Consider the following 25,378-nt stretch of genomic DNA (forward strand, 5'->3'; position numbering starts at 1 on the left):
GGCTCGGTTTGCCTAGCAACACAGGGCGCACACTTTGCTACCTTTGAATAGTGGGAAAAGCGTGTATGTGTGTGTGAGTGTGTGTTGCGGGTGACATACCGGGTATGGATAGAAGTTATTTCCACCCAACAGGCTCTTTAATGAAGGGTAAAAAGCGGCAATATCAATATCGATGAATAGTTTGCTACTGTGCAGATAAAGGGTAGATTTAACTCGGTAGAATGGTTGGGTAAATATGCAGTTTGCTGCAACTGTTTGCAATTACCAACGTCATTGGGCGCTTGTTGGAAGAGTTAAAAGTTTACATCGATGTGATTGAAATTGAAAGCTAATACAGTTATAAATCCCAAAAGGTCACCAGTGTGTTGTTCCTGCTGTGCATCTTTTGTGAGAGTGAGTGAGTGATTTGGTGAGGTGTGTTTTAAACCCTTTTTTGCAATTCAAATCACTCATCTTCCGCACGAGCGAATTGATTCACGAACGAGTGAGTTGCTGCTTTGTTTTGCAATATTTTCATGCTGCATTTTGAAACACGGAGAAACTGATAAAGCCAATCAAGCTTTATTTGGAGCTGGAATATAAGTTTTTTATCGCATTTTATTTTCAATTATAAACATTGAATACATTTTCCAACTTGATTCCCGAAAAACAAATAGCACAATTGCCTATATTTCAGTTAGCCGATCGCTGCATCGTCAACTGTCTCAAAGATTCTGCAAGATTCTCAAACCAATTTTGTGCCGATTCGACAAACGTTGAGAACGCAGGTTTCTTATAAGCACTCATGAGTGCTTGAGGAAATGAGCGTTGAGAAATCCCATGGCCCCGCAGCCTAAAATCACTCTCCTCCACTCTGGTTTAGCTCAATGAAAAGAGTGATTTCTCAAACTGAGAAAACATTCTCAAGCACTCATTTAAGTTTCTCAAGCACTCAAAACTTGTTCTCAGATGCGATCTTGTGGCCGTTGTCAATTTTTCTCACTCTGAGAAACTGAATAAGCCACTCAAGCTTTATCTGGAGCTTTAAATAGAAAATATGTTTTTGATCGCATTTTTTTAAATTATAAACATTGAATACATTTTCCAAAGTGATTATCGAAAAACAAATAGCACAATTGCTTATATTTCAGTTAGCCGATCGCTGCATCGCCAACTTTCTCAAAGATACTCAAAGATTCTCAAAACCGATTTTGTTCCGATTCGACAAACGCTGAGAACGCAGGTTTCTCAAAAGCACTCATGAGTGCTTGAGAAAATGAGCGTTGAGAATCCCCATGGCCCCGCAGCCTTAAAGTTCCTCAAGCACTCAAAACTTGTTCTCAGGTGCGAGACTGTGGCCTTCCTTATTTTTTCACACTCTGAGAAACTGATATTGCCACTCAAGCTTTATTTGGAGCTTTGAATAGAAAGTAAGTTTTTGATCGCATATTTTTTAATCCTTTTACAATTATAAACATTTAAAACTGCCTTTCTCGAAGACTCTCAAACGATTCTCAATCCGATTTTGTGCCGATTCTACAAACGTTGAGAATGTAAGTTTCTCAAAAGCACTCATGAGTGTTTGAAAAAATGAGCGTTGAAAATTCACATGGCTCAGCGGCCTAAAGAAGAAACGCGGTGTCTTGACGCGTTTATCAGGTGGATATGATCATCACATGTGGTATTTAAATCATGTTTGGGCTTCAATGACTTGCTTGACATAAGTAACCGGCAACCTGCTCAGCAGCAGATCTACTACATCTACTAAAAACGGAACGAATATGGTTGTTAAGCTACATTCTTGGTCAGTCGTTTCTACGTCCATGGACACTAGTTTCGGACAGCTTGCAAGAACCTGTATATCGTTCTGTTGTACGTTAGTTCATTCCTTGTACCGTTCGTTCGGGCAAACGTTCGTTCGTTCGACGATCAGTTTTAGCTTTTTGTTTACGGACGAACTCCGCGACAACAGTTTATTCATCCACTTGGAAGAACGTGACGTTGAACTAGTAATTTTTAACATGTATCATAGCTAGAAATCAGTTTTAGAGCCAGCTTACACTTTTGATCACACGATTTCCCTGTCAGTAATTGTATAATATTCATATCTTCATGCAACAAACAGATTGTCTCACTTTTTCCTCCCCCATAAAAACCATCAAAAAGTGGATCCGCATTAATGCACCAGTTCCATTTGTCAAGGCTTTGGTAATGCCTTGCTGCCTTACCCATTCTTCTTCGTGCTGTGCCCAAAAATCAGCAGAAGCAGCTAAACGAATAACCTATACGCTCGAGTAGATTTATCCTGCCATCAGAAAAATATGATTATTTTCGTACTACGGCTTAGGCAGCCGTACTGCTGTGCGGGAACGTTTCCGACCACCCGCAACACTGACCAACGCCGTACCATTGCCATTCGTTTGGTACGCTAAGCCACACCGACACCGACACGAGCAAAATAAAAAAAAGGCGACACTCTTTGCAGGATAATCTTGCATGTGGCTCTATTTCCCCCACACACTCTGCTCTCCATTGGTACTCGTAAGGCAATCTGGCCAAAACCGGCAGAACCAGATCACGGTTGGCGAATGTCACACAAACACAACCTGTGCTATCGTGTGTGTGTGCTAGTGCCAGTGCCACCCACTGTAGTATACCTGCCGATGTCTGATTTTTATCCGCTTATGACGCATCAACTCGAAACCATACTTCGCCTTCGAAGCTGAAGCTTTCCGCAAAAAAGTGGATTTTTTTTACTTCGAGCCTTATGTCCTCTTTCTCGTAACGGACTCTGTGCTCGATGCTACTGCTGCCTACTATGCTAGCCTCGTTTCAGAACCAGTACGCCCAATTTTCAACAACCCACTTCCGGGAGGGGCCCGAACCGCCGGAGCTCGTACATTTATCGTCCATTTTCTTTGCCATGAACGTTTGCCACGACAGAACGAGACTTCAGAAAGAATCGAATGGAATATTATTTATGGTTCCACGGTGGTCTTCCTCGTTACGGTTACTGCGTTTAAAGGGCGGTGTGCTTTTATTTTTTGAGTTGCCGCTGCTGCTGTCGTTCCTTTGGTACAATCGTGCACCCGCTGCTTAGTGCTTCCGGGGCTGGCGAGTCAGCCTTGCTCGATTGTCGGGCACGGGGTTTCCCCGCATTGCCAATGGGAGCTTGCCCGTGCCGCACGGCATGTTTTATGGGCATGGACGACGGCATTTTTATCGACATTCATCGTTCCGAACCCGGGATGGATCGATTGAGAAAATTGTCGATTGCGATAAATTGCACGCGCTGCGCGAAACGGCAAAAACGATTTAGGGAAAATGATTAAACGTTTCCCAAGCATCGGTTGGAGGACGAGGATTCGGTAGTTCGGTATGTTGAGTGTGCGAGTTGTCAAGGTAATGCAGCGTTTGCGTGAATAAAGAAAGAAAGAAGCCCTTGATGTAATTGTGGAGAGATTTGATTAAGCATGATTTAGTGCCGGAAGCAATATTCAGAATGTCGGAATGTTTTTTTTTTCATCTGAAAACGGGTTTTATAAAGTCCCCGGCAGGTCATACGACCTCGATTTGAAGTACAGATTCTAGCTTCTTTTGCCGACTGCTAGAAAAATAGATCGTTTCCAACCAATAACACCAATTAGTTGCATCTTTTCTCGTTTCCAAGTTGCAATAAACACAAATAAAATGCTTTGACAAAACCACGGCCACAGACAGGACTAAACCCTAACTAAAAAGCTAGCTATGGCTAGCATTTCTACGCAGCTCTGCGCGAAGCATTGCATGTTAAAAATATCGCTTTTCCGTCCTTCCAGGAATTGCTTCCAGATTGACGCGAGACCTTCCTAGAATGTGGAACCAAATGCACCACCGGCACGGGCTCGGCAATTGAGTGTGCGTGAGCTTCTAGGATAGTTGATCAAAACATGTGCCAGCCAGCACAGTCTGTGGCGGTCCCGTTGTTTTATGGGACTCGTGGGTGTGATTGTTTTTATGCTTACGTTCCGTGAAGTGCACGAATTTCAATCGTGCAAGTTAACGACTTTCCGCGTAATGGTTTAATTTAACGAATTTTACATTATTATTTGTGCGAAGTTCATGCAAAAATCAATTCAGTACTAACAGTAACTGGAAGATTCGATTTTCTTCGTAATATTGAAAAGTCAGTGATATAAATTAGGGGCTTTGTGGGAAATAAATGTATTTCCCAATAACTTTAGAATAGCAACATTTGAGCAACACTCAGAGTGATTGTGAGAGCTATATCCTGCTAGTGTCTATACATACACTCGCAGGATACATCTCCAATCAATCAATCAATCAATTCAAATCGAAGAGTTTATGGAAATCGTTTTAGTTATTTTTTGTATTGATGTTTTAATATATTAGGGATATTCTTATTCACCTGCATGCAGCAGAGAGAGTGAGTGGTTCAATTCCGAAATGAGTGAGGCCCAGACCGCTAGTCTCCAACTCGGATACAACTCACCCAAAAGAGTGAGTATTCACATCTGTTCAATGGATATTTTGGTCCTTCGAGCCGGATTTCTCAAAACAAATGTTCGTACAATGTACAAACTAATGCTTTTCACTTAATCTATTTCGGTAGATAGCTCATAAGTACAGTTTTGGAAATCTTTAGTAAGAAAAATGAAGAGCGAGAGGGAAATAAGAACGAAGAACGCCATGTTCTGCTACCTTTAGGCTGACCGGTGCTGTTATGCAGCGCGGAAGTTACCGTGTGAGGTAGCGCTGCTTAATGGCTGCAATTATACCACTGAGAATAGTACCAATTCGTGTGTTGAATCCCCTAATAACGCCTAAAATCAAATACTAATACCGTCACAAGCCACATTTAAATGCCTGCCAACAATGGCCAACAATACGCCAAAAGCCAGTGCCGAGCTTAAATTCCACTCACATTTGCCTTCATATTTAATGTGTGCCAAACGATGCTTTAATTATTCAGCACGAGTGCTATCCACATTTAAAGCCAGCAGTTTCGGTAGCTTTGCCGAAGCTAATTGCCCGTGCAGTACCGAGCATGTGGGGATGAACGTGTACAAAGACACGCACGCTCCGTACAGGATACACATTGCTGCCACCGAAGCGTTCCCCAAAATCCCTTAGATTCCATTTCCGGTGCCCTCCGGTGAACCATTTAGGCGTAATGTGCGACCTACTAGCTCTGTCGCTTGCTCGCATGCTTGCTTGCTTGCTGTCCCTAAAACAAATACCAAACTACCAACGGAGCATAGGGGCAACGTTAGGGGCTACGCCTGTTCGATAATTGTCTCCCCCGTTAATGCGGCAGCTTCCCGACGAGCGAATGATCTGGAAGCACCACCCCCGGGGGCTACACAATCGATAACAGGCGCCTTCCTATGGTTCGGTAGCACACAAACACATTCACACACGCTACACCTTATTACCGAAAAGAAGTCAAAATAGTACCGCCACCGTACCACTTTACATCACACTTTGGTCTTTCTCCAGCTCGCCACGAACGTCAGAAGCGACACACGGCAAAAGGCAGGTTAAATTATAATACCACCAGAGCGGAAAGTGTGCGCTTAAGCCGATCGTTATCATACATCATCATACCCGGCAGGGCATGTTGTTGCATGGGGAAAAAGCAGGGGGAGGGAAGTCATTGCCACGCCACACGGCTTAGTATCGGAGCGTGCAAATAATGGGTTAGCATATAAAACATTTAACCCCTTTTGCTCTGACACTCTCGGTGACCTCTCTACCCCGTTCATCTGCTCTGTGTCGCTGCGAACCTCAAGTGTTCTTAATCCAATTTGCACCAATTGCACACCACAGTTTGTGCCAGCCTTTGTTTTGCTGCCACACAGTCGCTGAGTTTGACGGGAGCGACAGAAAACGAATGGGAATGCATTCCCGCGATCCTCGATGTGCAACAGCTGGTCGTGCTTCGTACCTTTGCAAAGGGATTGTAGAGCCTTTGCATTGTGTATGTTGCTACCAGCTCGGTCCAAAATGGGGGGCAAGATTGTGCTAACGAGCCTAAGGATCTATCTCAATTATCACGTATCCCTTCCACGTCCGCGCGGGACGTCAAACCCGTCTTCTGCCATCTGTGTGTGTGGGACGGAACGCTTTCGCTTGGATAACAATTTCATGATTCGCAATCAATACTAATTACATTCGCAAGAACAGAACCCGAGTCGGGGGAGTGTTAAGGGAGATGTATAATGATCAGGTGGAACAGGTGTTTCGTTCCACCACACGTAGGCTCCGTTTTTTCCGGCCTAGTTCCGGCCTCTGCCGTGAGTGCGGCACTATCCAGGCAACACAAAAGGACGCCAAAGATTCGAGGTGCCGACTTCCTTCCCCGTCGGTGACATTTTCGCACACGACACACAAACACGGAGCACGAAACAAATGGGGAGAAATGGAACGGCTTGTATACATTTTAATTAAGAGCTTTCTCCTGTGCTGTTCCTGTGGTGTTTAATTATTTACGACAGTCGGTGAGGCGAAGGCGAGCGGCCTTGGTTGCCAAGTGTAGGGGCGACCAATTGGCATCCTGGAACCCGAACCCGGGCAACCGGGCATTGTGGGCATTGAGAAATGAGTTTTTCCCAGTTCGATCGATCCCGGCCGGTTGTTGGGAAGGGAGGCCACATGAAGGCACACAAACAAACAGCACAACAGCTGTGTGGCCGGCTTTCAGCTTCCAGCGGCGAATGGGAATGGAAATGGATGGGACCTTACCCTCCAATAATTGACATTCACCTCCAGCACCTCTCAGGCAGCGGGGGGCTGATATCCACGGTACGTTTCCCGTCGCGCTTGAATGCTCCTGCCGGGAGAGCGGCAGGACATTGGCGCAACGGTGTGACGGGTAGAACACGGAACAGAAATCCATTCCAACTAATGTGCACCGAGTGGCGCGCGGGCTGAAAAGCTAACAGCGGAATACCTCGGATTAATGTCGTTGTTCGGGGCCGTGCGGCCATAATGGAAGGTTGATCGAAATCTCCGCTTTCGCGTATTGCTTTTTACACGCCCGGTTCCCGCACTGCTAATGCTTTGCAGCCATGATCAAACCTTGTCTTATGGTCATGGGTAGCCTTCAAGGGAGGAGAAAGAGGGAGGGGAGAGAAAAAAAGGGAATGACTGTTTTGTCCTTTGCCCTTTTTTCCCTGCTACTGACCCGACCCGGGAACACCTGATGACAATAGCGTTGTTGAACGCGCCCAAACCGGGCAATGTCAGTCCGTTTCGCTACATTACATACGGGACACATTCCCCCACACTGAAATGGAGTTCAACGGGTCATTCGGGTAAGGGTGAGTAAGCTTTGGGTTCTTAGCCTCGTTTTTTGCTTCCCTCTTTCGCTCTCTATCTCTCTCTCTATCTCTCTCTTTCTATCCGTTGCGTAATGAGTTTGTTTTCCGATGTATGTGGCCGATGATGTTGCTGTAGTATTTAGGGTAAATAGGGGACTTTTTGCTTTTTCATACTGGGCTTCAGTTTTTCATCCATTCTAATGAATGTTTAGTTAAAGTGTACTAAGCTAACGACGCGTAGCAAAATGGTGCATGTTCGTGCCGCATGAATGGACGGAGATTAATGACGCGTGTGTGTATGTGTTTTATTGTGTGGTAACTAGCTCTAGTTTTTCTTTTGCGTCCAGGAAAGGTTATGTAACGAAAGAGCGGAGGGACGTGTAGTAGGCGGGGATAAGAGGGTCTTTCCTGGATGTTTCTTAGCTATGTGTTTTCTGATTAATTGTGTATGTGTGTGCAAGAGGACCTCAATGGATTATTATAAGCAAGTTAGGGGAGTAATTAGGGCTTCTTGTTGAGTTGGTTTCTACAGTACAGAGTAACTTGAAAACCCCGTAAATGAATAGAGAGAAAATTATCTTTTATTGGGTTATTCTCTCTTATGCAAGCTCATACTAACTTTGGTGCTGAACACTGGTTCTTACACTGTTGAACTATAGGCATACATTGGGCTCATTTCTATTTAAGTGATAGATTATCTGAACTATCTTGGGGCGATCCCGATCAACTCAAACGACTCAATAACATGCCCGTCATGGGTTCATGGGTTCAAGCCCAGAATGGACCGTCCCCCCGTAGCAAAGGATTGACTATCCGGCTACGTGGTAATGAATAAAGTCTCGAAAGCCTGGTATAGGTCGGGCATGTCCGCGTAGGACGTTACGCCAAATATAAGAAGAAGATATAAGCTATCTGTAGCGGAAAGCGGGGCAAAATGGATCTGTTAAGAGTTTCGATCTGTATCTTATTGGTTAAACACTTTCCACTGTTATTTTGACATCAATCGATCCTGCAACGTCTTATTCATGAAAAACAATCATAAGATGACGCATTAACAACAAAAATATACGTTTAAAAGGTATTTTAAAAATCAACGCCAAAAGTCGTGAAAATGTATTGTGTGGGGTAAAATGGTCTTGCTACTGGGGCAAAATGGTCTTACACAAAAAGTCAAAACACAACAAAACAAAGGGGCAAAATTGACCACAACAATGGACATTAGGCTTTGGTTTAAGCTCTTGCATCGCGGTAGAATTGTGAGAGTAATACAGTGGAGCGCCGTTTATCCGGGTACCTTTTATCCAGGTACCTTTTATCCGGCTTTCCGTTTATCCGTGTTGTTGAGAAATGACAGTTCAATACAAAAGTGAAATTGGGTTATGAGGAGGATATTTGAAAAAGCGGTTATAAGAGCACATTGTCATAACAAAAAACAATATAATTCATTGGCAAATTTTAAAAATTCTCTTTTGAAAAACACGAAGTTAGTAAAAACTGGGTTATTTTTATCACAAAATAAGAAAAAATTTCAAAAAATATCCAGGAATTGGTAATAAAATATATCATTTGACTCATTATCCGTGTTATTCGCTTATCCGGGCGAAGTCAAGTCCCGAGAAGCCCGGATAAACGGCGCTCCACTGTAATTAAAGTTTTGTATTTAAGTGTTTTGTTGAATAATTCAGTAAAATGCTGGAATATTTCAATAATTCACGTGTTGTCAGTAATATTTCTTGTCGATATAATATGCATACAGTACAGTTTTATTTATGTAAAGCTAGTGTATTGTAACGACCTTAGCTTATACCACAGACTCGTCATGTTGCTCCTGTCAAAACATAAAGACCATTTTGCCCCAAGCTGGAACGACTATTTTGCCCCAAGTGAATCATTTTACAAATTTAACAGTAAAAACATTAACATTAGATTAAAATCGTTACCTTTTTCGCGTAAATCATAGATAAATATCATGTGCCTGGATACACATTCTTGTTTTGCTCTAATTATATGTTAAATTCTTACGAAAGCTTATTTTCGAGACGGTGAAATTTACATCGCTTAAAGCAAACATTTTATTTGCTAAATTATTCACTTATTTTGAAATCTTATGCTATGAAACGTTTATGGTGAGCTTTGAACATTGTATTTGATATTTTAAAATCATTTTAAGTCATTATAAACGTGTAAATATGCCAAAAATGCGAGTGACCATTTCGCCCCACCTAACCATTTTGCCCCAGGTTCCCCTATATATTGTAATATCGTTGTACACTAATGCATGTTTGCAATTTCAATTCAAACTTCCACGTTATTCTGTTTTCCCTCTGGTATGAGTCTTATTGACAATAAGACTCAACAACAATAAGTAAACAATAGTAATAAAGCGTTTAAGTGAAAGCTTTCACTTCGTGCTCCAAGCTTCCTTCCATTATTGCAGTTCTTGCAGTACACTATTTCGAATGCATTTTGCCTAACTCTAGGCGCAAATATATTAAGTGGTCCATTTTTAACATTTGAATAGCTATTAAAACAGTCATGCACTGCTCTCACAGCATATTCTACTTATTTTAACTAAAGTTTGATATGCAAATACGATAAATCTCTTCTTAGAATTTCCCACGTTCACGTCGGAATTGAAGTGCGAAAAGCATTAAAACACTTTTGCGCACTCCAGTGAGCCAGAAAATTTATTACTGCTCACAGAAACACAATCGAGAAACGCACTCTTCAATGCACCATACAGCAGACAAAAAAAAACACACACACAGAAAAACTAATTTTGTAAAGCTGTATGAATTATAAATCGTCACCATTCACAGCGCACAATGCCTTGCATCGAAAGTGCATTTATATGCTAAAACGGCACCTGCAGTGCATAAAAAACCGCAAGAATTGCATCGTACCGGCAGAACTGGGAACCACAACTTTCCAACCGGCAGGCACCAGCCCTGTGGACGTCGTGTGGACGTCCACCCGACGTCCACACGACGTCCGGTTTAAGAGGTTACTCGACCAAGCGAACTTTTTTAGACGGGTTTTATGGCAAAAATTGTGGCGGATTTCCCAGGGTTGTTGTATCGAATAGCAGCCACAAAAAAAAAATTATGGATGGCTAGAAAAAAATTAATCTTGTCCTCCCCCTTACTCCTTCCTGGTCGGTAGTTGCGATCACACCAGCTGTTCATACGATGGTGGTGGGAGTGATATCGCTTATCTGCTGTCTTCTTTATCCGTTCTACCAGATCATACGCGTTTTCAGTGACGTCCTTCCCCACCTCCTTCGTTTTCCCAGCAGTTATTGGCAAATGCTTGACCTTGTGTGAGCACGCTTGACTTGGGGTTATTGTTTTTTTCCTTCCCGTTTTTTTTGGCTGCTGATGCATTGCGCGTTGACTAGAGCGCCGTCGTTCGAATCTGGATTTGATCAACGCGCAAGTTGTCGTTTGGGTGGAATCGATTTACCGTTCGAGCTATTTTCCGGATCGATTGAATGCATGCTTCGTACTGGTTTTATGTTATTTGTTAGTGCAGTTAGTTGCACTTGTGAAAAAAAAAAACAATTTAAACAAAAGATCATTCAATGCACTAGTCCGCTCATGTTAAGCCAACCAATGTTTAGTTAAAGTCAAAAGAAGGTCAAATATTAAAATGAGGGATATCATTGAACACTTATTGTCTATCCATTATTTTTTTCTTTAATAATGTACAAACCCTCCAATCTTCTCCCACCCCTCCCTCCCATCCTCTCTCCCTCCCACCGGATTGAAGGTTAGGATTTACCCACCATGGTGTACTCTTTTAATCCTAATTACCGGGGTCTACTGTTCGGAAGAGAAAAAGAAACGTCTCCCCCGCCTCTCGCTCGATGCTGTAAGCGAGGAGCGACCCGTCCCGGCTTGGCTGACGCATGCATCGCTCGCGTTGCCTGGCTTGCTCCTGCTCTCGCCTTTTTTGGAGACGCATCATCGTTGCGGATGGTGCTGCGCGGCCATGTCGCTGCCTGGAGGATGGCATAGAAAGTTGTGTTCTAGCCCGTCACTGTCCTGGCGATTGACGCAGGATGCGTAAGTGGCGTTTATGTTGCATACATAGTCGATAGCGCTGCGGCTGCGCTCGGGGATTGGCTGTGGCGAACGGCCCCCGGGAGCCTCAAATGCCGGTGATGCAGCCGATCCTTTCACGCACAAAGCTGCTCCACGCGTCCCCGCATTTTATGGATGGCTTGGTTAGATTTAGCTGCCCCTCGTTGTCGTACTACCCGAACACAACACAACAACATGACCGTCCTGCGTTCAAGCCCCGTTTGATCCTAGTGGCCCAGGACTGCCTGTCTCGCTATGGGTAAACTAATTAGTAACAGGTCACGTCAACTCGTACGACTTAGCAACATGCTCGCCATGAGTTCAAGCCTCGTATGGACCGTCTCTCGTAGCAACGGTTAACTATCCGGCATAACCGCGTAGGTCGTTGCGCCAAGAAGAAGAAAGGAGTGGCTGAGGGAGACAGAAAAGCAATGGTTGCTGTGTCAAATAAGAAAAATATGAAGAAGCTTTGTACGATCCGCAGCTCATAAGATTGATGTGTACAATTTGGACAATACAGAAGGAAGAACATCGATTTTCAAAAAATGCATGTTGATTCCTTCCTGTATGTCCTCCCCGTTCCTGTATGCTCCCTCCAGTTCGCTTCGCGCTCGTCCCCCATTGTTTAGAACCCATCGTCGCTTCGGAACAGTAAACGCTACTACACGCAATCCCCGCTTTCATCTTCTCATCTCACCTCTTCGACTATCACCCTTCCTGGTCCTCCGGTTCCTTCCGCTCTTGTTAGCTCCCCATTTATTTACTCGCTTTCCCCTTCTTTCCTTCCCATTCCTTTTCTTTCGTATTGCTGTTCAATAATGCTAGCATAGTTTAGAATAACAAATGTAAACTGTATTTGCCGTAAGCCTTAAGGCAAACAATAGTGAGGTGCGGGCAGGGGCGGATTAACCAGAGGCCAAACCAAACTAAGCGGCCGCGTCGGGCCCCGAGGAAAGGATCCAGCGTAATCCTTCTCTGTCGGAACCATCCGTAAACGATCCAGTTCATTTGTGTCGGCTCGAACTCGTTGCACCCACGGGTCGGATTGGCGCCTGCCGAACTACCTAGCGCACTCGCTGACCACATACCAGCGCTCCATGGAACCACTTGGTCGATTGCAGCCCGTGGCCGATAAGACCCCACAGCTCCCTGCCATCTCCCTGCTCTCTTTGTTGTACAGGTTATTTCGCCATCCCCCTCGTGCCGAGGCCGCATGCGGCATTGCAAGCTCATAACCTCCCGTACAAATTTTCTACTTCTTCTTTGACGTAACGAACAATGCTGTAGACAGGGCTGAAACGACTTCTTAACCTTACTAAAATCACGCTATCGGATAGTCGGTTCTTGCTATCTGGGGAATGGTCTGGATAAGAATCGATCTCGTCCGGTCTCGTAGGAACCGGTCTCATTACAGCATGCGTTCAATGAGTAGGGGCGCTGGTCGAAGAGAGCACCAGAGTGACGATGAAAAGATTGCAGCAGATTGCCGTTTGGTTTAAAGGGTATACAACATGCGGCATTTAATTGTTGCTCGGCCGCATAAAAAGTTTACCAAAATATGTCCCAAATCTACAAACATCATAATACTGTGTTTGTGGTTGTGCTAGTCACAAAACGCTTTAGGTGCAATGTGGCACATAAACGTGCACGAATTGGTACATCATTTGGTGTGCCAGAGCCATTGCATCTAACAATTTACCCTTATATTAACGTAACTTCCTTTAACGCATCAAGAGGATTCGCAGCCAATGTCACACACGGGAAAAACAAGGACAAAGAAAACTGCCTCACGTGCGAGAAAGAGCAGCAACAACCACAGATTTGCGCCAATAACTTGGTGAGAAAGCGACGGAACATCATCGCCTGTGAGCGAGAGTGAAACAGAAGTCATAACCATAATCTTCCCACCCATAATCAACAACCATAATTCGTGTGTGTGTGTTCGCCCCATACAAATGGCATAATTTTTATTTTCGCTTGGTCGAAAATCGCGGCGAAAACCCGATTTTGCGGCTGGGGAGCGCTCGAGATCTTGCAAATACGAGCAAGAGAGTGTGCCAACTGCCATCTTCCACCCGAAATGCCGAAATGTGAAACCGGCAGAGTCTTTCATGCATTTATTTTCACTTGAGATTCAAATTGAATTCCGTGACTCCGTTGTTTCTTGGCCACTCGTAGTCGTCGTACTCGACTTGGGTGATGGTGGTTCTGGTGCAAAGTTTCACCCGATTGAAACTCTCATTCCCTCTCTCACAGTAAAAGGAAATGTGAAGCAACAGTCATTTGAATCGCTGTTTTTTTTTAGCCCCATGTCGTGTCGTCTGATTTTGCACTGGGAAGCTCCCAGTTTACCCCCGAGCACCCAAGGGAGACACGGTGACAAAACGTCTGCTCTCGGGGAAAAAAAGGGAAGACGAACGGACATTCCGACGTAGATTGAAAATAAACACCCGATCTGATGAACCGATGAAAATTTGAATCTAATTTTAATTAAAACAATCTCCTTGGGCGATCGGACCAGAAAGGACGGCTCAACCGGGCACTCCGGGCGTTGATGATGGGTTTTGGGTGGTGAACGCACACCTCACCATTACCACACCCTCCCCACTGAAATGGTGACGAAACGACAAATAGTGAGCTTTTTTTTCCTGGTCGTGTACACTCACCGTTCGTTTGACTCACTTCGTTTTGCTGTTTCGAATCCGATTACAACGCTGCGAACTGGGTCGGCCGGTGTAAAATCAATTTTATTGATTGAAGTAAGTGTTTTGTGTGCGTTACGTATTGTTTATTTAGTCGACAAAGGAAAGCTCAACAAGTTCCGGAGGTTTTTTTTTGCCCACGGCCCACGGGCTTTGTGCTTCATCCTCGGGCAAGGATTCAATTAAAACTGGACAATGGTGATCAACGAAGTTGCTGGAGGTACGGGAGTGACTGAGGGAGCATGCACGGCATTGTTGTAATACTTTATCTTCCATCTTGCCCGGTGAATGCTATGACAGAGCGTTCCATGGGTAACCAATAGGATGGGAACGGGCAAGCAAAAAAATACAAAATTTCCCTTTATCTCCCTTTATTATAAATTCAATAAACCACACCCATGTTCTGTCCATTCTGACACATCCTTGGGCTAAAGTGCTCAAACCCGCCCTTCCTTCCCGCGTGGTGCTTTTGCTCTTCCTCATTGGGACAAAAATGCTCCGCCCGCCGGTGTATCATTGCCAGTACGCAACATCCTCATTGCGGTTACTGTGGCAACGGGCAGTTGCTCTCGGCAGCACAAACAGGTTTGCGGTAAAAATGAAAAGTTTGCGCAAGTATTTTTAGCATCTCTCTGCCACCCCCCCGTTTTATGACGTGTTTCCCAGGCGGACTGTTATGGGACGGTTTTAGAATTAGAATCGTTCCATTTACAATCGTTCGGGTGCTGTGTTATCTTTGCAGCTGGGAAAGCACAGCACAACGAAATAGTGTCATAAAGCGTAATGGTGCTTGTAGTACGTGCAGGATGGTGGCAAAGTGTGCACTGGAGCTTTTGGGCGGGTAAAATAGCGCCCGGAAGGGATTAGAATCACATTTTGGAGAGAGCTTGTTTGCGTGATGGGATGAATTTTCTGGGTTTTAAAATGAGCTTTGCAAACAAAAATGAGCATTATTTTTAGGTTTTTTTTAAAATAATTATAGAACATTTCATATCAACACTTTAGGATATTGCGTATCATTTGCGCATCAGCTTACGCTACGCAGGACGACAAGCAACACTTGACCGCAATCTAATTACAGCCTTCCGGTTCGAAGCGGGGAACCTTCCGACCTCGGTGGACAAATGCGTGGGAAATGTAGGCCAAGGATCGGAAGACAGCAAGATTAAATAAAGCCTCTCCCACCTTGCGTTACCTCCCTCCCTCCCTCTAGATGCTCTAGCGTTCCGTTCGCCTGCATTAATAGAACCAACTCCGGAGACAACTTCCTGTCAACTTCGGCCGGCATTAACGCTGTAATTCTTCGTTGCTCAACCGAGCATGACTGATTGAAATGTCCAGCTGCCGAGAGCGAACTGTCACCGATCGATTTACTACCGAAACGACTAATCAGCGTGTCACTGTGTGGGTGGGTGTGTGTGTTGATTGAGTCACCCTCCGTCACTCCGGATGGTGTCGTCAATCATCGGTGTAAATTCGCTCAATCACTTGTACGACTTCTGGTTCGGCTTTCGGCTTCGAGGATGAGGACGATTCCGTGGGCTTAGTCAATCCCCGTACCACTTGGCGCAGATGGCACACCGGTGAGTACTAAAGCCAGTGGGCCGTATGTGGGAGAGTGTGTTATTCACCCACACAGACACACAAAAAGAAGGCAAAAGTTCTTGTACCATACCACTCGAGAACATAAGCCGGAACCGTTACTAGTATTGGGAGGCTCTATCGATCGACACCTTCACTTACACACACATACACACACACACCCAGGTGGTGGCTTGAAAAGCCTCTAACCGATTCTAACCGACAGGGAGGAACTCAAAGGAAAGTGACAGTGCTCCCCACGTATAAACTCGTTCTCATTCTCAAACAGCACTTCCGCTAGGCTCCCACGAGCGGGGACAAATCCTTTCTTCCATACGACCCCTCCACCACCACTCTCAAGTACAGCTCTTTCTCTCTGTGTCTCACCGCACCATGAAAAGCCACCACCACAAATTGCAATTACGGGTTGCCATTATGTTTGTCGAGCCTCCCCGGATGTGGATGTGAAAAATGTTCACAATACAACTCTAGTTCCACGCCCCTTCCACGCCCTACCGTTGGAAGTGGAGGGATCCAGCTGCCCCCGGGATCTCAGGGCCATTTTGTACGTTTGACGCTATTGACGCTGCAGACATATTGGAAAGCTCGGCAAAACATGGTTAAGCCCTTTGCCAATATCATTGGATTGGAGGTGAAGGGGGAACGATGGAATCGATTCGGGAAGAAGAAGAAATGAAAAAAATTGCACCCCATCCATCCCCACTCATGCCTCGCCACACTGTCGCCACGTTGATTTATCGATTTCAATAAAAAGGATTACTACTACGACGACGACGAGACCACGTTGCGGATCAGTTTTCGCGACCAGCACCGGAGCCCACGTGCACGTAGGAGTAGGATTGTAAATGGACGTATCCAACAATTCAAAAAACACACATACACACACACACACATACACACACACACACACACACACACACACACACACACACACACACACAGAAGAGGAAGTGTGCAATGGGGAACGACCATAAATGGAGTCATGGTCAAATGGGGCTAGGAGACTAGACAACGGAAAGCTAATTGGACACAAAAGGATGCAAAACCACATGGCTTGCCGCAAATCCAGCAAGAGCCCGTCTAACAGCATTGGGCTTTTTTTTCTTTCTTCTTTCCTCTGTATTCAGCAGCCTGCCAGCCTACGGGGCTCCATAACTCACCCCACACGTGGCCACAGTTCTTTGACCCACATTCGACGCCAACCGTGTGCAACAGTATGTTGCATGCCGAGGTTGCGGTCGAGGTGGTCCATCGAAACGGGGTGTCACTCACGCTTGGGACTGTTTTGGGCTGCCCAAGAGCGTATGCAATAATTTGTCCAGCGAACGGTGTGGCTAGCAGCGCTGGCACGTGGCCAACCAGCATGGTCGACCAATGGTGGATTGTTTTTTGTGTTTTTGTTTAGCTGAACACAACGAGTTTGAGAGTCACAATAAAAAAAGGGTGGACAAATAGCAGATGCTAAATTAAAGTCGGCATAATTGGCTATTAGTCAGATGCGTTCGGGTTGAAGCTTTAGCAGCACAAACAAAAGCCTTCAAGTGGAGGATTGTTTTTACTACCCCCCAAGCTCCGGTTCGTACGTAAAGCTGTGCGGCTGTAAGTAAAATATAACTTCCAGTGAAGAGAGAAAGAGAGAGAAAGAGAGCACACATACATCTTTGTTGCACGGCAATTGAATTTACAAACCCAATTAGTTCATCCTACTTTATGGCTGTCTCCCTGACAACACACAAAGTGATAGTTTTGACATGCTTGCTTCGATGCAATTCTTCATGTTTGGCTTTACTTAGCTCTGCTGCGTGGGATTGTTGGTGTCTTGTGATAGTGATGGGTAAAGTTGGCAAAAATTCGGAGTCGACTTCGATCCGACTGCCGATAAATTCGGAATCAACTCCGAAAGGCAGGTCCGCTCTGTATTATTAGGAGTCGTCCAAAGTCGTTCGGAATCATCCGGTGTCGTTCAGAGTTGTTCGGAGTCGTTCAGAGTTGTCCGGAGTCGTACGGAATCGTCCGGAGTCGCCCGGAGTCGTTTGAAGTCGTTCGGAGTCGTTCAGAGTTGTTCGGAGTCGTTCAGAGTTGTCCGGAGTCGTCTGGAGTCGTTCGGAATCGTCCATAGTCATCCGGAGTCGTTCAGAGTTGTCCGAAGTCGTTCGGAGTCGTCCGAAATCGTCCAGAGTTGCCCATAGTTATTCGGAGTCGGAGTCGTCCCAAGTCGTCCGGAGTCGTTCGGAGTCGTCCGGAGTCACCCGGTGTCATTCAGAGTCTGAGTCGTTCAGAGTCGTTTGAAGTCGCCCAGAGTCATTCAGAGTTGTTCGGAGTCGTTCAGAGTTGTTCGGAGTCGTTCAGAGTTGTCCGGAGTCGTCCGGAATCGTCCGGAGTCGTCCGGAGTCGTTCGGAGTCGTCCGGATTCCTTCGGAGTCGTCCGGAGTCGTTCGGAGTCGTCCGGATTCCTTCGGAGTCGTCCGGAGACGTTCGGAGTCGTTCGGAGTCATCCGGAGTCTTCCGGAGTTGCCCGGAGTTATTCGGAGTTGGAGTCGTCCGGAGTCGTTCGGAGTCGTCCGGAGTCGTCCGGAGTTGCCCGCAGTTATTCGGAGTCGGAGTCGTCCGAAGTCGTTCGAAGTCGTACGGCGTCGTAAGTAGTCGTTCAAAGTTGTCAGAAGTCGTCCGGAGTCGCTCGGAGTCTTTCGGAGTCGTAAGGAATCGTTCAGAGTCGTCCGGAGTTGTCCGGAATCGTTCGGAGTCGTCCGGAGTCGCTCGGAGTCGTCCAGAGTCGCTCGGAGTCATTCGGAGTCGCTCGGAGTCATTCAGAGTCGGAGTCGTTCGGAATCGGCCTTCGAAGCAAAGGCCTGTATATTATAACAATAGCCGAAGTCGGATCGGTGTCCTGGGTGCGCTCCAGAGAACACCTCACTAGTCTTGTGCAATGCCAAGCAACAACAACTTCTCTCCATTGCCGGAATTGAAATTCAAATTTGCATTGACAACCACCGGCTTTGGCGTAAAACAATTCCAAAAGCCCGGTCACGTGCTGGTGGCCAACCGTCATTTACCATTTCGCAACCTTCCCCCTTGGCAGCCTTTGACAAAACAGATTTGGGTGTCAGGAGAAACTGTCCCTTCTTCCAGCTCTCGGGAGGGGGCCATGTCAGAAAGGTGGGGCAGAGTTTTGTGCTGCTGTAACCCCTGCACCGTACCGGTACACAGATTGACGCATGAATATGTTACATCCAAACGCCCAACAGCGTACAGAAACACACGCTGCAAACCATTACCATAACCGATAAATCATGGCGTCTGCATGCGAAAAGGGAAACGATAGTTCACACCAAGCAACCATCACCATTTGGCGGTACAAGCAAGTACGGCTGCGGCTAACGGCTTTTACGATAACAAGACGTCGCAAGACATGTGACATGAGAAATGATACCCAAGGCAGGCAGGCTCGGAGCGCTCTCGCAGCGTCTGGCGCTTTCGTAAATGAGGTAAAACTATTCCTACAACGTGCACTGTGTTTGTTTTTAGTACAATTTTATTTCCTTTCCAACAGTTACATTTTTCATTCAATTATTTAGTTTTTTTCTTTCTTTACGTTATCATCTCGTATCTCGTACATACTTAAATTCTTGCCTCTTCTCTGAGTCGTTTCTTAAACGTTGTTACCCCGTTTCTTCCCTCTCCCACCGACCTACGCGCTTCCCTCCCTCCCGTTGATGTACATTTGTGCCTGTGGTAGGGCGTCGTTGCTTCGGTTCCGTCGGCGCACCAGCTTCGGCAATGCCTTCGCGGTTCACGAAGCCGTCGGTTCGCATCTGGCCTCCCTCCGAAAAAATCGATACGCTCACAACAACCAGGCAAATCCGAGCCGCCCGACTAGACCCGGAGACCAACCATAGACGGAGATACAGCTCACTGATAGTACAGCTCGATGTTCATGCCGTCGTGTATTTCGTAGTCCGCCAGCTTTATGTTATCCTTGTAAATAGTGTACCACTTTTTCAGCACGATCTTGTCGTACCGGGTGCCGGTTTGGGCCGCGATCAGCTTTTTCAAGTCGCCAATCGTATCGTCCGGGTTGCACTTGACGCGCACCTTCTTGCCCAGCCGATCGTTGCACGTGATTTCCAGCATCGCCGTGGCCCCTTTTCTTTTGTTTGTGGCGCGTGGCTGACAAAGGGAATAAGAGAAAAACGAGCACCGGGGGGCAAAGGTTAGAAAGTAACACACACGGACGCGGGCTTTAGCTTTAGAACGCGGTTTTTGTACGCGACAACAACCTTCTGCAGCAGGCAAGCGAGCTTGTCGGACTGTAAACAAACATGCGAGACGGGTCGCTAAACGTCAAACTGACGTTCGCACAGAAGGCGGACCCATGCGGACACGTACGATTGACGTTTGATAAAAATACGGAATTTTAGCAAGTGATTTTATTTACACTTTTGTTTTACTTTTCTTTTTAAATGCAAAAGAAAGTAGTAAAAATGGACGTTTGTACAAGAGGTTGAAATATTCGACATTATTTTTCGATATTTCTGTCAGCTTGTAATATATCTCCAGGTAGTGTTTCAATCATTTTAGCTAGGTAAAACAACTCCACAAGCAACTTGTTTTGTTGTTATTTATCAACAAATTTTCCTCCTAAAACGGATGTTTCCAACTCTCAACCCCCTAAGGAAAGCTTCCCCAATTCCACAGAAAGCTCCCCCTCCAAAGGGGGTTCACACCGCGTGCCCGGAGCCTCGAATCGAGGCTTCACATGATATTTACATTTCTTCCTGAAAGTTTAAAACAACGTTCAGCGTGCACCGACCCGTACCACCCGACCGACACGCTACTTCCGTAAGCTCGCCTGCCCCACGCACCACACAAGGGGGCTCTGTTCTGTTTGGCACTGGTGTGCGTTTTATGGTTGGAAAATTATTCATAAGTGAATGGGATTTTCATCACATTAGGGATGGTGGGAGGGTGGTTAATTTGATAACAGATCTCGGCGCAACGGAACGCTTCCGACGCGTAAACAAAGCGTGCGCTCCGACCTTCACCAAACAGCCACTCCCCACCCCTTTTGGCAGCGGGGGGGGGGGGGGGGGGGTGGATGGGTTGTGATGGGAAAACGGGTTATTTGTGCAATAACGCTCGCGCAAACAATTTCAGGAGCTGCGGGATTAGCTGCTAGTGACAATATAATTCATAGCAATTTGAATTTGGTTCGCGATAGAACAGCGGGCGGATTTATATGCAGAAGCGGCAAGGCCGATTAGAAGAAAGATAACACAATGCAATAGACTTTTAAATGAAAGAATGAGAAAGAAGAGCGCAATACAAATAAGAAAAAATAGAATTAAATGCTCATTTCTGCAAAAAATGTTGGGAAAACTAGGCCAAAGAAGAAAATAGAATAGAATAATCTGCTCATTTCTGCAAGAAAATGTAAGGAAAACTAGTCCAAAGAAGACAACCAAACTAAATAAAGCTCGAGATAATGGTTAACGAAGAAGGAGAATAAAAAAAACAACAACAGCTCGGTTGATACGATGGATGTTGCTCGTTATTGGTACAATCCATCTGCGAGTGAAGGACGCACATGGGGAAGGATCCCCCTTGGCTTTCCCAGTGGCCAGTAAGGAAGCTCGGTACTGTGGTGGCCGATAATTTTATTCATAAGCGCCCCGGCCTCACTATGCAAATGACACATTTAGTGGGCCATGAAACGGACGATTTGGTACCTTCTGAAGACGACGCATCGGTCGGACGGTCAAGTGTAGTGTAGAGGAGATTTATGTTCCCCAACCCCTCCCCAGAAAAAAAACGACTCAGAAGGGTTATTAGAGTGTTGAAAAGTGGAGAGTTTTATTCGCCGAGCAAGGGGAAGTGTTTTTAAATTAGACATTTCAAGTGGAAGCCCAATTTCAAGCTTGAACTTTGATAGCGCGAGTAAGGAGCATCGCTAAATAAATTTTTAGACTAAAAAGCATTCAAAAAGAGGGCTTATAAACTACCATTCTAAAAAAGGAGCAAAGAATGCTTCACTTCAGTAAGGTAAGTAGATGAAAGACGGTTACAGACCGAAGCAACCGAAAGCCCAGCCAGCTAGGTAGCTACTTTGGACGACCTTTGAGTGTTGAAGCGCTTCGGTTTCATTTTTCGAGTGTACGATCAATAAACGGAATTCAGTACACCCGGGTACGCCCCGTTCTCCCTAAACTGCTCCTCCCTCTTCCCCGTCAAGAGTAATGATGTTTCGAAATCATGTAAATGGTGCTGAATCGTTTAGTTTCCCTTTGTGTCCCCTCAGTGTCGCTACCAGTACCCCCTCCGCAGTGTGACACTCGTGTGCATTTCTCGTGGGCACACACAGTGCTGTGTGGCACGCTTAAGTGGCTTCTCGAATAAAAGACAACCGAAACCGAAATGAAGTGTCTTTATTTTGTCGAGCCCGGCAAAGGAAAAGGACCAGAGGGGACGGGTCACGGACGGGCGGTGATGATTCACTTCGTAAGATAGTGTTTGGTGGACCAGTGGAAAGATGGGCCAGAACCAAGCCAGTGAAGTATAAAGTAGAACCACTCGAGAATGGCAAACGGGAGCGCCTTTCACTGCCTATTTCCACGAACGACCCCTCACCTCCCCCATCTTATGCAATCACCGATGCACGAGTAGACGCAAAGGCTCGAGAGATCGTCCTTCCTGCTGCGCGTCGCAGTTTCTCTGTGTTACAATGTGGCGAACGCAATGAAGCAGGGCGCGCGCAAGTAGCTAACCAAATCAAAGCTGGGGGAGAGAAATGGATGGAGGTACAGGGTTTTTGCAGGAGTTCTCACTTGGTGTTCTCGCTGTGGGACACTTTATTGATTCTTTCTTCCGTGAAACTTATTGTAATGTGAATTGGACTCTACAGCACCCTTGCTAGACAAATCCAATAGGAATCTCCAAGGAGCTTGTCCAAAAAGCGTGCCATAGAGTCCAGTTTCCAACACATGAAGTTCATTTCCAATAGGAAAGAGTCAAAGAAGCGTCCGACAACTATGAGAACCCCTGGAAACCCTGTATCACCCCCTACGGTTCGGTACGAATCGATCCATTTTTCATCGGTTAGGACCCACTCCCTACGGATCGGAACGGGCAGGAACTTACACGAAAGCAGGTCGAAGAAAAGGCAACGGCCGTCGTACCTGCGGGAGGTGCATCAAAAATTGAAGCTTCAAAATCAATAAGCCCCGCACCGTAAAACTTCATGCCGTCCTCCCCCCCCCCCTCCAACCCAAGTTGGTTTTTGGTAAAATCGAACGGTTACGAGAGGAAAACAGGCCCGCGGGGGAGAACCTTGTAAGCCTCACACAAGAATCACCTTGCACAACTTGCGCGTTCTTTTGCAATGGCGGCGGCAAAGGGAAGACGCATTAGCAAATCCGTACTCTGCTCTCATTTGCTAACGGCAAAAGCGTGTACATAATTCAACGTACGCCTAGAGAGTGAGAGAGAGGGAGGGGAGGGTAGGAAGGAGGGATAAGATGAACCGAACTCGTTTAGAGGAATGGTGAGAATCTGAGAACGATACAGCAGGGCAGGAAACAGGAAAAAAGTTCAAAGTAGAGTGGTTTGAAAAGTTAGATTGATGATAACAGGGGGAGGCCCTCCGCCTTGCAAGTTCGTTAGTCGGGTTTTGGTTAGCCATGTTCTGAGGAATGCTTTGAAATGTGGGTTCACCGTTCACCTTGCAGGCTCCCCACACAAACAGGACAGGAAGCTGGCATGAGGTCGGAAAACAATTGCGTTAATAATTTACCACCAAAGCAAGCCGGAGCATTTTAATGGTGATTTGATGTAACACACATTTACACGCAAAAAAACCAAAACCCCATTTCTGGCCGTTTTTTAACTCATAACCCACAAAGATATGGTGGAAAAGAGGTTTAAAAAAAACGTTACCTTACTGTGCTGCTGCGCTCGGCACTTAGTGGCTGTGTCCTCAGACAGGTGGACAAGTGGCTGGAGCGCGTTCGGCGTTCACTTCACTCAACCGCAGACGGCAATCGCAGTAGGCAACGCGGCAACACACAACCGGGTAACGGCTGACGGCAGTTGGCCGTGTACGAAACGAACACTCGCGGCCTGTTACGGGGTCGTGCTCGAGAGCCCTTCCCCCCCTGTTTGCTGACCGGGCTGACTATTATGCAACACGGACACTTGAAGCGCGCGACAGACCGTGGAGCGGAGAACGCGAAAACCACACACACACGCACACACACGGCAAACGCACAAGGAGGCTCGAGAGGTTAAGAAGATGGGCGCGCGTTCGCTCGTAAGGTAGCTGCTGCGTTCAAGACGTGTGCACGGCACCGAGTATCGCTTCAGAGTGAGAGCACGGGCCTTGAAAGCCGAACCGGATGAGGATGCACACAGCCAGACACACACACACAGGTGGTGGAGCGTGTACGCACTGTCCTGCCAACAGCAGCAGCACTAGCAGCAACAACAACAGCGGCACGATTCGAGCGTTCGGGCGTTCGGGCCGAGCGCTGCAGCTCGAGCAGCCCGAAGTGGCGAACTGCTCGAAACACGAAGTGCTGCTACACCTTGGCAACAGCCGCGTTTTTGTTGCTGTTGTTGTTGTTGTGTGCAGCCGTTCGGCCCAAATGGCTGCTGACAGGCGCCTCTCTACTGGCAACAACAATGCGAACAGGTGATGTAATAGATGCAGGAAGAGAAAGAGCGTAACGTAGCTTTTAGTGAGAGGGAGAAAGTTTGCGAGAGCGAATGTATGGGAGAGAGCTTTCGAAAGCGTCAAAAGCGCTCGAATTCGAGCAGTTTCGAGTGTGTGAAAGTGTGGTGAAAGAATTTGGGAGAATATTTTGACTGAAACGCTTTGTGCGCTTCTTTAAGGTTGTTTTTAGATTTTTTTTGTTAGAATTGCACCTTCATTATCATTATTATCCATTTGTAGAGAGTGTAGCATAGTTGTCAAGGCATTTAATGGCAATTACTCGTTAAATGTATGCCCTGTCAGTACACCCGAAACGATTTCAATTCCGTTACGAACCTGTACCTTCATAAAAAACCCTTTTTAAACGAATTTACAACAAAGATCAAAGTACATTTACATTCACCGCTCATCACACGTGCGCCCTTTTCTACAAATGACCAGGCGCATCCATTCCCCTTCCTTCAGATCATTAACCAGGCGCCTCCATTTCACAGACCCCAAAGCAGACCACCTAAACTTACCCTCTTCAACATCACCCTCCAGCAGCTCGCCGAGGGCGGCCGCCGAGTCGGTCGTCTTCTGTCCACCGCCACCACCGTAGCTCGGTATCTCCTGGCTAGTGTTGCAGCCCATTGTATGGTTCGCGGCACGCAACCAGCTGACTACATGGAAGCATCGAATCAATCTTCCTCCACCACGCCTTTCGGTGCGCCTCCTTCCCTTGCGTGCTTCAAAATTAACTCCTTTGTCTCTCTTGCTCACACTGAACACTGAGCGAGGATAAACCCACTAATTACGTCCACCTTTGCCGCACTTCATTGCACTCTTGAGCGTACCTCATAGACACACGCACACGCTGGACACAGTGCTGGACTTTAGCGCGTCTATTGCTGCAACCTGTTGTTGTTGGCGCGACCGTGAGACGGTGCTGCTCCCCGTGGCCAATCCGACCGTTTTCGATCAAACAACGATTGATTGGTATCGCTC

At 46.3% G+C, this 25,378-nt stretch overlaps 2 protein-coding genes across 3 annotated transcripts in view; both read right to left on the bottom strand.

Moving 5' to 3' along the window:
• LOC120899867 (neuromodulin) overlaps positions 1-25,126 on the bottom strand; it is an 82,413-nt gene extending 57,287 nt beyond the window's left edge. The window contains exon 1 of the mRNA XM_040306154.1: positions 24,913-25,126. Within this exon, the coding sequence (XP_040162088.1) occupies positions 24,913-25,024 (112 nt within the window). The 5' untranslated portion in view covers positions 25,025-25,126. The remainder of the gene's footprint in view (positions 1-24,912) is intronic.
• On the bottom strand, positions 19,198-24,059 carry LOC120899868 (ubiquitin-like protein 5). 2 transcript variants are annotated; one of them, XM_040306156.1, is made up of 2 exons: positions 23,617-24,059; positions 19,198-19,854 (listed from the first exon to the last, which is right to left on the bottom strand). In XM_040306156.1, exon 2 carries the CDS (start codon positions 19,816-19,818, stop codon positions 19,597-19,599), a length of 222 nt encoding a protein of 73 aa, XP_040162090.1. In that variant the 5' UTR covers positions 19,819-19,854; positions 23,617-24,059; the 3' UTR covers positions 19,198-19,596. The 2 variants fall into 2 exon arrangements, with proteins under 2 accessions (XP_040162090.1, XP_040162089.1); XM_040306155.1 differs by lacking the exon at positions 23,617-24,059 and adding an exon at positions 19,965-20,038.
• Positions 25,127-25,378: the final 252 nt, after the last annotated feature.

This window comes from Anopheles arabiensis, chromosome 3, assembly GCF_016920715.1.
Source record: "Anopheles arabiensis isolate DONGOLA chromosome 3, AaraD3, whole genome shotgun sequence".
Classification (NCBI taxonomy): domain Eukaryota; kingdom Metazoa; phylum Arthropoda; class Insecta; order Diptera; family Culicidae; genus Anopheles; species Anopheles arabiensis.